Source organism: Stegastes partitus, unplaced genomic scaffold, assembly GCF_000690725.1.
Source record: "Stegastes partitus isolate 25-593 unplaced genomic scaffold, Stegastes_partitus-1.0.2 Scaffold208, whole genome shotgun sequence".
In the NCBI taxonomy this organism is placed as follows: Eukaryota; Metazoa; Chordata; class Actinopteri; family Pomacentridae; genus Stegastes; species Stegastes partitus.
In genome coordinates, this window is record NW_007577939.1 from 163,338 (window position 1) to 175,582 (window position 12,245).

At 41.2% G+C, this 12,245-nt stretch overlaps 1 protein-coding gene across 1 annotated transcript in view; it reads left to right on the plus strand.

Moving 5' to 3' along the window:
- The first annotated feature begins 2,623 nt into the window (after nt 1-2,623).
- Nucleotides 2,624-12,245, plus strand: part of LOC103356543 (zinc finger E-box-binding homeobox 2) — a 28,983-nt gene continuing 19,361 nt past the window's right edge. Inside the window, exon 1 of the mRNA XM_008280727.1 lies at nt 2,624-2,745. Within this exon, the coding sequence (XP_008278949.1) occupies nt 2,685-2,745 (61 nt within the window). The 5' untranslated portion in view covers nt 2,624-2,684. The remainder of the gene's footprint in view (nt 2,746-12,245) is intronic.

Consider the following 12,245-nt stretch of genomic DNA (forward strand, 5'->3'; position numbering starts at 1 on the left):
AGTATTTGTAATGCAAAATATCCATAGCTTCCCTTTCACAATACACGAGAGTGCATGTGTGTGCATGTAAGCGACCATATTTCTAAATAATGTAAAAAGTTTGACGACGCAAAGATAGCATTGTCGCCCCTCTGCAGTGCTACCTCCATTTTTCTGTATAGCGTTACAAATGGAAATGCCAAAATAAGAACTGAGTTTTTCAAATGCAAAGAAGTGGGCAGCATAATGACTTTTCTCTTTTCTTGTCTTGCCATTCAGAAGGAGGCTTTTCTTTCCCTTTGTCACTTAGGTTGGCATATAATTAACTCCTGCTTAATATGCTGTGTAAGGGCTTTCCTCCCCATGCAAGAAGCTTTGAACCCATAGACCACAGGCTGGGACAAAACCCCAGTGGGACTGCTTCCTCCGTGTGTGTGTGCATGTGTGTGTATGTGTGAGAGAGAGAGAGAGACAGAGAGAGAGAAAGAGAGAGAGAGGGGGTAAGTAGTTGTTTTAACAAGACAGTAGAAAACTCAAACTTTACCACCACAGCACTGCTGCATCCTTATTACACTGCACAACTGTTAAACCAAGTTTAGAGTCAACACAGACATTCAACATACCAATCTTAGCTGTATTCTCAGTTAAAGTGCATCAGGGTGCAGTAGGTTCATCAAAACAACAATGATATGGCACTTTAAAATTAAAGATGAGGGAACACAGCGTCCATGACAGCTTTAGATATAATGTCCATCTTGAGGCCGTCATTAAAACAAATTTAGCTACAGGCCAAAATGTGCAACGGAGTGAAATCACTTGAAATTTTGAAAGAAAATATCTGCCAATATCTGCGCAGACACATATGAAGACAGTTTAGAAAACAGCTCCCAGGACCTCTAAGGCACCTCTGCACCTCGGTGACCCTCATCTGTAGCAAACTTTATTGCCCCCTCCTCATCCACCTCCTGTCCTCCCTCTTTTTCTCCTCCCTCTCCTCTATCCATCCCACCACAAAGGGCCATGATGACCCTTCTGTCCCTCTCTTTCTTCAGAACCTCTGCTCCCTCCCCACCTTCAGGATGCTTTCTCTTCCAGAATCCATTAAGAGACGAACCCCCCAGCAGTCCTGATGGCTGAAGGAATGAAGGGGAATGCATTATTTTGTTTTTCAGCATGAGCTAACTGACAATGTAGGGGGGAAAAGTTTTCGTAAAATGTGAACTTGAGCTCATGCAGTGTTGGAAAAAGTAAACATTTAAATATGAATGCATCAATATAATAAAATGTGTGTCACAAGGCTAGTGCCTATATCAGCTAATATATGTGTGACAGTATTTTTGGATAACTTCTCTTCTTTTTAAAAAAAAATATACTTTTAAGGACTGTTAGTGAATTTGTTGTGTTTGTTTATTACTGCTTCTATACTTCGGTACTATAGTATACACCGAAAATAATCGTTTTATTGTTAGAATTTGCTTTTCGTGGCTGATTTGTGTTTCCAATTCTGGAAAAAGCTCAGAGTCGATAATCTGCCTTTTTACCTCTCGGTCTTTAATTGACTTAATCTGTGTCACAGTGTCAGATCCCTGTTTGTTTACTCCGCATAGTCTCTATAGAAGGACACATTATGCGCCGTAAAAAGCTACCCGGATCGCTCTTATTCACTCGCAGAGTTACTTGAAGGTGGGGGGCACGAGAGAGCCAAGGTGGGGGTCCTGAACGCTGCGTTAGAGTTTTATTTCGGATGTGTTTTTTCAGTTGCAAAACAGATTACGGTCCAGGTTGGAACACAAAGGAACCGTCAATGCACCACTTCCTACAGCCATCCAGGGGTGAATGGGGCGCAGGACGGGGGTCCACTCCAGGATACTTGAGCGCAGGTGCGACATGCATAACAGTCGAAGCCATAAAACATGAAGGGAGGGGGGAGTGGAGCAGGGAGGGGGGTCGCACACATACCTGTTCTCATTAACCTGCAGTTAGTATAATCTCTAGTTGGGTGAAAATGTGGCAGGATGAGCTGCTGGAGTTAACAGCCCAATTTGCACCTCGTCAAAAGAGTGTGTAGACTGAATTTTTAGACGGGTCTCCGTGCGTATAAAGCGTTTGCGCAACAGCGTGGATGAAGCATAATCAGTTCTGGTATGGAAGTTATACATAGGGGGCAAAGTTTATTATCAATAACTAATAAATAATCAAATTCCAATGGAGACGACAGGAGCAATTAATTACATCCATGCATCTCATCAATTTTCTCTGAGTAAAAAGTGGAAGAAAAAGTTAAATCCACTATATGTCTCCATTAGATGGAGGAAGCAAGAGCACGGACCGCTCTCGGGAGTCCCTTACTTGAGAGGAGGTGCAAGGGAATTCGGGATAATAGGCTATATTGTCAAAGTATAACTTTTTTTTTTTTTTTTTTTTTACGGTCAGGCTGTACGAGCATGCAGGTCCTACTCGCATTACTACTTTGGGGAAGGTGCGCATTTACGATGCCAAGACTGACCTCAGGGCCAACCTCTGTTGCTGACATCACTCCTCACGGCTCGTCGCCTCTACTTGGAGTCCCATCAAGGTCTGAGTCTCCCGCTGTGACCGAAGGCGATGCCTCAACACCATTCATTCTCAGGCAGGCACTCAGGACACACACACACGCACTCGCACCGCTCCCTGGACAACTTTTATTCGAACCGAAATAAAGCGTGATGATGACAGAAGAAAGCAGGGGAAAGCGCAGGAAACAAGCCAACCCGAGGAGAAATCGAGGTAAGAAACGTGCGGCGCTGGAAAGTTTTGAGAAGTTGTGTCAATGATGCGGGCAGATGTTGCTATAGCGGAACGAAGCCCCCATGCGAACCGCACTGAGTTCTTCGGGAACTTTGAATGTTTCTGTTATCAGTGTGTTGCAGTTTGCTGCGCAGTACTTTTGATATTTCAGATTTTCTTGTAGCGTCCACGGCTTGTAGTTGCACAAAGTGCTGAGATGAGCTGTCAGTTTCGGTTAAGAGCCACTGGGATTATTCTACCTGGACACATCTACCTGCACAGACGCGCAATAAGGTGCGAAGCAATCCACATAAAATCCAAACCTGCGGCGGCACGCGTGTTTTTTTTGTTTTTGTTTTTTTAATCTTTGAGTGTTTTAAAACCTGTGCACGTTTTAAAACTGTATTCTAAATAAACGCCCAGCGACTTAGAAGTATCCACGATGCCACACACCTTTTAAAGAAGCCACAATCTGACAAAGATTTTATTTTTCTTACGAGGAAATCTTTTTTTGTCAAACACAAAACTTTCTCTTGCGTGTGTCCTTTAGTTGTGTTGCTGTTTACGCTGACTTGTGAACCTGCTTTGAGACTGAAACTTTCCAGGCTCTTGTTCCCTTATTCTCGATATGTTGCGCTTTGTTGTGCAGCGTGATTTGGCATTTTTTGCTTAAAGTTTTCGATATTATTTTTATTGTTATTAATAGACCATGAGAAGTAATGAAAGAAAAACAGCCCTGGTCCTCTACAGATATTTTTCTACATTTTCATACATTTGATAACGTTTTGTCAAATCTCTGAATCACTTTGAATTTAAATATGAATGACTAAATCTAAAAAAGCTTATCTTTAAAACTATGTCCATTGAGAAGTCATTTAGTTTAACACAGAGGTTTTAAATTTGTCATTTAAAGCAGCCTACGAAGTGCATTTGTCATCCAGCACATTTCTCATTTTCAGTCTCTCTCTAATTCTGACATTACTATCAATCACCTTATCAAGAATTAGAGGAAAGCTTCAGTAGACCATAAAGCTTTACATGATGTCAGTTATCAGTTTCTGTGAATGCACTTCCTACAGCACTTCTGAGAGGAGCTTCTAGACAACATGCTGAATTTAGAGACTTTGTAGAGACTTTGTTCTGCATGCATCAACCAATGACAGTTTTGTGCAAGTTTCAGAACTTACAAATAGAAGTAAAAATACACACACCTGCAGACTGACACACATTCGACATAACATTTGTTCTTCCAGCCTTCTAATGAGGACTGAAAATATATGTTAGAATCAAACCCTAAACCCCAAACTCTAAAATTATGCAGAGCACCGGCTGCTTCTCTGACCCTAAATATAACTTGCAACCCCTTTGTAAAAATCTAAAATTTAAATCTAACCTTAGAAAACATATAATTAAGTTATTTTAAATTATGCTAATAATAATAGACTTAATCTGTGCAACTGTGTGAGTGATGAGTGCCAATTTGTGCCTTCCTGGTTTGTCTTTATTGTGGGGAAATCCATAACTCTAAAAGTAAATGAAGCACTCAGCCCAGAAAAAAACGTACAATGAAGTTTGCTTTTTTTTTTTGTCATCTTACTCTCACCGAGAAGCTGGTTTGTGTTCAAAAAGATACCAATGCATAAACAAACACAAACACATCAACAGTTTTTCTCACAACTCTCTGAAGCTTCGCAAAGGCCATCGCAGACCATGAAATGTTAGCTTCCAATCTGTCATGCAGCCGCCACAAACCTATTTGCTGTGAGAAGTCGGTTTGCTTGTTTATTAGTTTGCTGTAAGAGTTTCTTCATTTTATTTCAGAAAAGGTGTGAAGCAAAGCAAAGTGTCACCCGGGTGAGATCCTCTCTGGCTGCTCGGCGTGAACGGGTACTGGTGTGTGCTTGTGTATGCACACGCACACTGTCACCTTTGACTGTCACGTAGCAGTTTGGCGACCGTCTCCAGTCTATTTCACAAATCAACAACATCACACTGCTGTGAAATCTATCAGCCAGAAAGCACACTTACTGACAAGGACCTGTCATTTATCAGACCGAGAGCAGGAACAGTCCAGTTCCTTTAATTTATTCCTGCAGTGACCTCAGAGGAGCGATAAGCATCACCTGCAACCAGTTTCTAGCAAAATGGATGAAACAATGGTGGATGGATTTAAACAACTGAAGAAAGGAAACTGTTGCTAAATTTTTATTGAGCTGAAAATCTGAAACAGTTTTTAATGTCATGTTGATGAATGAGATCTTCGATACATTCTGCACCATCTATTTTTAGTCAGAACATTAACTTGGTCTACTTTCAGCCTGTTTGTGTTATTTAGCATTACTTTATGAATTGTCAGTGAGTTTGCCTGTGCTAGGGACATATGTCACATGTGCATCAGTGCATGTGAAAAGCGTGCATGCTCGCTGCATCCTTGTGTCGCTGTAGAAATGTGTGTGTTAAAGCTGTGTGTAGGATCTGGAATGCGCTGGGCTGGAGGCGGCTGTGTGAGTAGGGAGTTAAAGGTCCTTGATAAAACCAAATGAATTTGGCAGGCCCGAGTCATAAGACAGCGATTTGGGGATCATTTCCAAACCAGAAGAAAGAGGGAAAAACATAGGCTGACTTTTCTTTTCTCTCCAAGGCGCCTATTGATTATGTCTCTGTCTCCCCCAATAAAACCGTCAATGTTCAGCAATATCAAGCAATGCGAGGAAATTACAACTCTTCATTCCTGGCAGATTGGAAACAGTCTCTGGGATCAAGCAAGGAAACAGATACATTTGAAATGACGACCGTTTTACTGGCTGTAAGAGAGAGACTTTGGGTTTCAAAGTGTGTGAATTAATTAGCTCAGCACTGATAGCCAACAATTCACATCATCCCTTCAGGCCTCTGTACACAGTCAGCTAAACCAATCATTTCTGACTCCGTGGGGCTCATTTGATAGTTGAATGCGCTTTTCAAGATTTTTGCAGAATAGATTTTTACTGTTAAAAGTGATTTTGGCACTGCTGTACTTGAGCTTTTTGGCACATGAGCCACAAAACTACATACGTACAATAAAATTCTTGAACAAAAAGAAAAAATGTCATGATATTTGTTGCAGTGGAGTCCATTTGTAAAGAAACTGAAGAAAATCAGTGACAGTTTAGTTCAGTTTTTGCAAAACAGCTTTAATCAAACAGCTCTTTAATATCTAGTCTCCATTCTGTCCTGCTGTCCAACTCAACATCTTTGCCAGAATGGCATCCACACAACTGATCCTTCAAACTTTGCTCTTGAATCAGATGCAGGACTCACCTCACACACATAATGACTTCTGTTACCTTGCACTTTATGTTTTGTTAGTTCATTTCCAACCTTGCTCTGTTGTTGAGTGGATGTGCCTTTTTAAGAGAGAGCTTTCTCTCTCTCTCTCTCTCTCTCTCTCTGTTTCCCTCACTCCCTTTCTCATTTTTCTTCTTTTTTCAAGTGCCAATTTATTTAAACTCCTTTCCCCTTTTCTTCTTTCTCCTTCATTGATTTCCAAACCCCAGTCTTTGTATGCAGCTGGGGCCCAGCTGTGTGTCTGTGACTGTGTATGTGCGCGCATACGTGTGTGTGTGTCTGTGTGTGCGTGTGCGTGTGTGTTTGTGTGGGTTTTTCTGGCACAGTGCTGCCACAGTGAGCATAGCACACTGTACACAAAGGACTCAAGCAACAAAAAAAAAGAGGGGGAAACGGAGAAAAGAGAGAGAATAGGGGGAAAAGCATTGGAACGTTGAAAGACTGACTCGCTTGTACTGTACAAAGCGGAGGAGCTGGGCCCTTTTGGACCGGGCCCTACTTTAACGGCAGATGTATCGGCGCTCGGGGAAGAGGGGTGGGGAGAGCGAGACAGCAATGAAGAGCCCAGGCACCACAGTTTATTACCAGGACTCTTCAAGGGGCTCAGCTCAGGCGTCAGAACCAGCGGGTGGGAGGGACAGAAAAAGAAGAAGAAGAAGAAGAAGAGAGGAAGATGACAGAGGTGGGGGACTGATGGGGTTGACAGGACTGGAGACGGCGAAAACAGCTCTTCGGCGTGAGAAGACAAGAGGGGCTGAGGGGTTTGTGGGGTAGAGAGAGACAGAAGAGGGACAGGATGGGTGACAGAACGTGGGATAATCTAAGTGTTTCCTCATTTGTTCCTCAACGTTCCCACAGTTCCAAGTGTCACAGATTTCTCCCATCCTTGCTCAGTATGTCTGATGCCAGAACTACACAGCAGTAACGGGGAATCCCTTGATTGAGTCCCTCTGGTATTTTTCACATGTTTATTCAATTATTGCTCATTCTGATGTTTCAGATGTAGCCAGCGCGGTCTCATGTCTTACTGTACGTTCCTGCTGCATGGATGCCACTCTGGTGATCTTGTCCTGGGGGAATTTTTGGAAAATGTTCTCACTGCAGGATTAGTAAATATAGTGGGGTCTTACACATGATTGGTTAGAGCTGTAGGATCTCTTTTGTCAAGAGTTTTACTGAAAACATCCTTTTAATAGCAATAAAATGGACGTAATATATGCACGCTCACAGAAACTAACATTTAATTCACACGATCAGTTTCTGATCCCTTCGTACGGGAAGACTGAATTCAGTGTAGTCTTCAAAAAGTCTTTAAAAATGTCTCAGAGCACAATGGTGAACCTGTGACTTAGAATCTTCTCGCTGAGTATGTAAGGATGATATCTTTACGGTTTAAAGTGAGATAACACTTGAAGCTACAGGGCATGTGAGGTGTGTGCGCGGGTATGTGAGTATATAAGTGTTTGGGTTTGCATATTTAACACCAACTGTATTTCTTGCAGCTTCCTAATCATGAAGTATTTCTTTTTTCTACATGAAAGACTCTTTATCTGATAGATTAGGTGTAAATATGGTATAGTTTGTGTTGCAAATTGATCTCCCACCTTCCTGACATATTCCATTTGCCATGTTATTATTATGTTCTTTGTCATTGCTTTGGAAACAGTCCTCACCATTAAGTCTATTTGTGGATCCTTCTTTACTGCAGGCTGCCTGGGTTTGTGTGTTTGATATGCTGCACATGTTTGACAGAAGAAAGAGGTTAAAACCATCCAGATAGGCAGGCTCTCTGCACACAATTTATAGATATGTGCTGTTTTATCACACCTCAAATTAAATTTGGAAACCCTGCTTCAGCTGTCATGTATTACAAGGGCCAGATGGGTGGCAGTGAGAGAGAGGAGAGGCAGAGAAAGAGACAGCGAGAGAGCAGCCTGGCAGGCAGGAGGCCCACTCAGCTGAAGGAGAGTGTGCCAGTATTTGCCAGTGGAGGAGCTGGATGTAGAAGCATGTTGAATGAGAAACAAGTTTGATATGTGGTAGTGACAGTCAAGAGGAGGGCTCCATTTATTGGGCTCTGCCTTGATTATCTCAGAGGCAAGAAAAACATCACACCTGCCAGGAAACAGTGTTTGTGGATTCATTAGTCTGAGGGACCAAATGAGTTAGAGTTGGACTTCTCAGTTTGATTTGAACCAAATGTTTTGGATAAAACAGAAAAGATTTGGTCAAAAATTAAACCAAACCATGGTTTGATTTGTTTCAGCCATTTTGTTTTCATTGGTTCGGACTTTCAGGTGTGAAAAGGCCCTGAAGGACTGTGTGATTTTTAACTTGCTATTCAGCTCGTTCATTTTTTACATCTGCCTCTGACTCAAAATCCATTTTCCTTTTTCATCTGAATGTTTAAGAGCCAAACATGAGTCTGCATTAAACTTCTTGTCTCATCTACATCTGTCCTTCTACTTACCATTAGCACAGCATGCACCGGCCACTGCAGCGCCCTTAAAATATTGTATTATTGGTTTAAAGAGAAGGATTTTTTTTTTTTTTTAAGCCGTGCATTGTTTGCTTTTTTCGAAGAATGAAAAAGAAACTAATCCTGTTTCTTAAGACCATAGCGTGGAACTAGATAGATTATGTGTGGTGCATGATACATAATGTATGTAGTTATTTGGCATATTATAGAACATGTTAGGGATACCTTGTTAAAGAATGGCTTACAGATACAATCATCAATCTAGAACTGCAATCAAGGATTATTTTTGTCTGTGAATAATATTTTCTAATAATCAATTAATTATTTTGGCAATAAAATGTTAGTAAATACTGACAATCTTCTACAAGTTCCCAGAGCCCACTGTGACAACTAAAAACTCCCATATTTGTCCAATTAGCAATATAAACACAAAGTTGTTCTGTTTACAAACTGAGAAAAGCCACAAATCACATTCAGGAGTCATTGTTCCAGATGGAAGTATCTGTTTTTGGAAAATCATGCAAATACATTGTTGTAAGACTTTTTTTTAAAGGGATTTTTGCCATTGCCCGCGCACCAAATGCAAGCAGAGAAATTAAACAGCTAGCCACTGTGGTGAGAGCAGTACACCAAGATCTCAGTGAAAATTGTGGTAGTGGTTCAGAAATCTAAAAAAAAAGGCAAAAAATAAATAAATTAAAACGTACCAGATGAGCACAGGTATGTGCATGTGGATCATGCGTGTGCTCTCATAGTATATCTCCCTACACAAACTAACCAACCACTACAACAGCACAGCACCCGAACAATGAATTGATGTGGATGAAGGCAACAGCAAAATATATCACTCTTTTCAAAGCCATCAGACAAAAACAGTCATTTTAACTTGCAGAACATGGGAGTTGCTGTTCTACTGATGCCTTCCTTGCTTAGCTTGTTGGATACAAACTAATTTATGTAAACTCAGAAGTCACAGAATTCAGCCAGTCCTGTACTTTCTGTATCTGTGAGAACACCAGTGTCTGCTAGGGACATTTTTGTCACTTGTCCAAGTCTGCAAGACATCCATGTGCAGCCTAAAACTATGCTACAAGGACAGCGATGTGCATCCTCTGCAGTAGTGTGCATGAGGGAAATACGTAAACAGACATCTCCTGTGGAACGGGTTCTCAAAGCAGACTAGACAATGGTATAACAACAATTACAACAAATACGTCCACTCCACTGATATTGAAATGTGTTTTACTTCATTTATACTTAGACTCTCTTTCTGTCCATCCATCCATCCATTATCTATACACCGCTTAATCCTTACTGGAGTTGCGGGGGGGCTGGAGCCTATCCCAGCTGACTTAGGGCAAAGACAGGGGACATCCTGGACAGGTCGCCAGTCTATTGCAGGGCTACACTTAGAGACAGACAACCAAGCACACTCACATTCACACCTACGGACAATTTAGAATCACCAAATAACCTCAACATGTTTTTGGACTGTGTGGGAGGAAGCCGGAGAACCTGGAGAAAACCCACACTGCACGGGGAGAACATACAAACTCCACGCAAACTCCACGGGTGTCCTCATCAGGACGCAAACCGGCAACCTTCTTGCTGCGAGGCAACGGTGCTAACCACCGAGGCACCCTGCAGCCCTCTTCCTGTCCATCTTCCTTATTTTGCCTGCTTCACAGTGTAGGAAATTACTGCAAGTGTCTGAAAAGCAACTTTCCCTGCAGGATTTTGCAACATTGAATTAGGCTTTCCATTATCTTATAGGACATGCACACAGATCTACATTTGTAAAGCAGCCAATAGAAGCACTTTCTATCTAAAAAGACCTGTGATTGACCAAAGTCACATGTTGAATCATCTGCAGCCTGAAAACCAATCCAAGAGAAGATGCAGAAGTCTAGTGTCCTCTCAGATCACTTAAATTCCAATATTTTAAAGGTTATGATAGAATTTTTGGTGAAAAAAAATCTGCCCACTCCATTATTAACAAGTTTACGGCATTTCATGGTATGTTTTGTCATATCACTGATCCATACTCAACAGAGTATCTGTTCTGTCAGTATCCTTTATTTTAAAAAAGTAATCTGTCCTGCTAACCTAACCTGCCCAGTCCACCACTGCATAGTCTATCTGAGAAACAACAGTTGTTACTTCTGTCTGCACAGGTTAGAAAAAAGAAAGTACAGCTTGGACAAACAACAAGAAAGACATAAAAGAGGTCAGCCAGCCAGCTCCTCCTTCCTCCCTCTGTCTCCTTGTACCTGTAATCACCTGGTACCACCTTCAGCTGACCTGCACATCACAGTTTGGTCCACACACACACACACACACACACACACACACACACACACACAGATAGTGCACATACTCATAGTTACCACTTCGTAGGGAGTAAACACATTCCATCATTGAGAGTTTAACTGATTTTTCATCTAAACTATAAGGGCTAAGGCTTTAGGTGCTAAAACATCTCTATTGATTCTATTTCTGTTTTACTATTTCTGTCTAATTGGAGCTTTTGGAAACAGTAAATGCATCGCTCTGCAGATTTTTTTTTCTATATATGCTAAAAATTGCTTAAAAAATGAAGATTGCATTCATTCATGCAGGCGGTCAAACTAGTAATCCATACACATAATTGAATTTCCCTTCTGGGATAAATAAAGTATTTTTCATTTCATTTCATTTTCATTTCATATCACAAGAAAGTCCTAAAATTAATTCTGCAGCATTACAGATGGACTTTGTCATAATGAGTGAAAAAGAGTTTTTGCATACTAATGCCCTTGTTGCAGTGGTTTATGCCTTAAAAAGTTGTTTCTTTTCAGGCCTGATTACTACAGAACAACTCCAACTCTTTCCTCAGACTGAGCTCAGCTGCTGCTAGCATTATACAATATGAGATCATGCATATGAATCTGTAGCTCAGGTACGATAAAGAACAGGATCCATACACCGGAAGTATTTTGTGCTAGAAAGGAAGCAGCACAGTATGCAATGGTCCATTCCGTCATTTATCACTACATAGCAATCTAGCAGATAGTCTTATCTCATCTTTTTAAGAGAATTTCTCATGGGACATGACAGGTTAGGTATTGCAAAATGACAAAACTGTAGAGTCACTAATATAAAAATAAATGAACAGGCAAGGAGAACAATAAAAAAAGAAAAAAAAAACATTCTGAAGTTGCATAGAATCAGTTTCTTTTTCCTTCTTGGCTGAGTGGTACTTTAGGGAAACAGTGTACTTATGATTATACAGTGCATGTGTCCAGCATTGCAGGAGGGATGGAAGGGGAAATAAGTCATAAGGCAGCCTGGCAGCATATCAGAGGGAGGTAACGTCATCTAAATGATACAAGTAATAGGTAGGTGTGAATGTGTCCAGGCCTCATACTGGGACAGGGCCCTGTCAGACACACTTTACTTCCTTCACTTCATTCATTGTCACATCTTTTTCGATTCAAGTTTCAAACTTTTCTGGCTATCATCTGTTTCCTTTCCTCTCTTTGTTTGAGTCTTTCCTTGTCTTATGTGTTCTATCTTCCTGCTCTTTCTTTATCGTCCGTTTGATCCCTCTTTATCTCTGTTTCCGTGTATCTTGACTCGCTCCTGCCTTTCACCGTTTTTCCATTTTTATCCATTGCTTCTTTTCCTCTCTTTCCATCCATCCTTCCTTCCATCC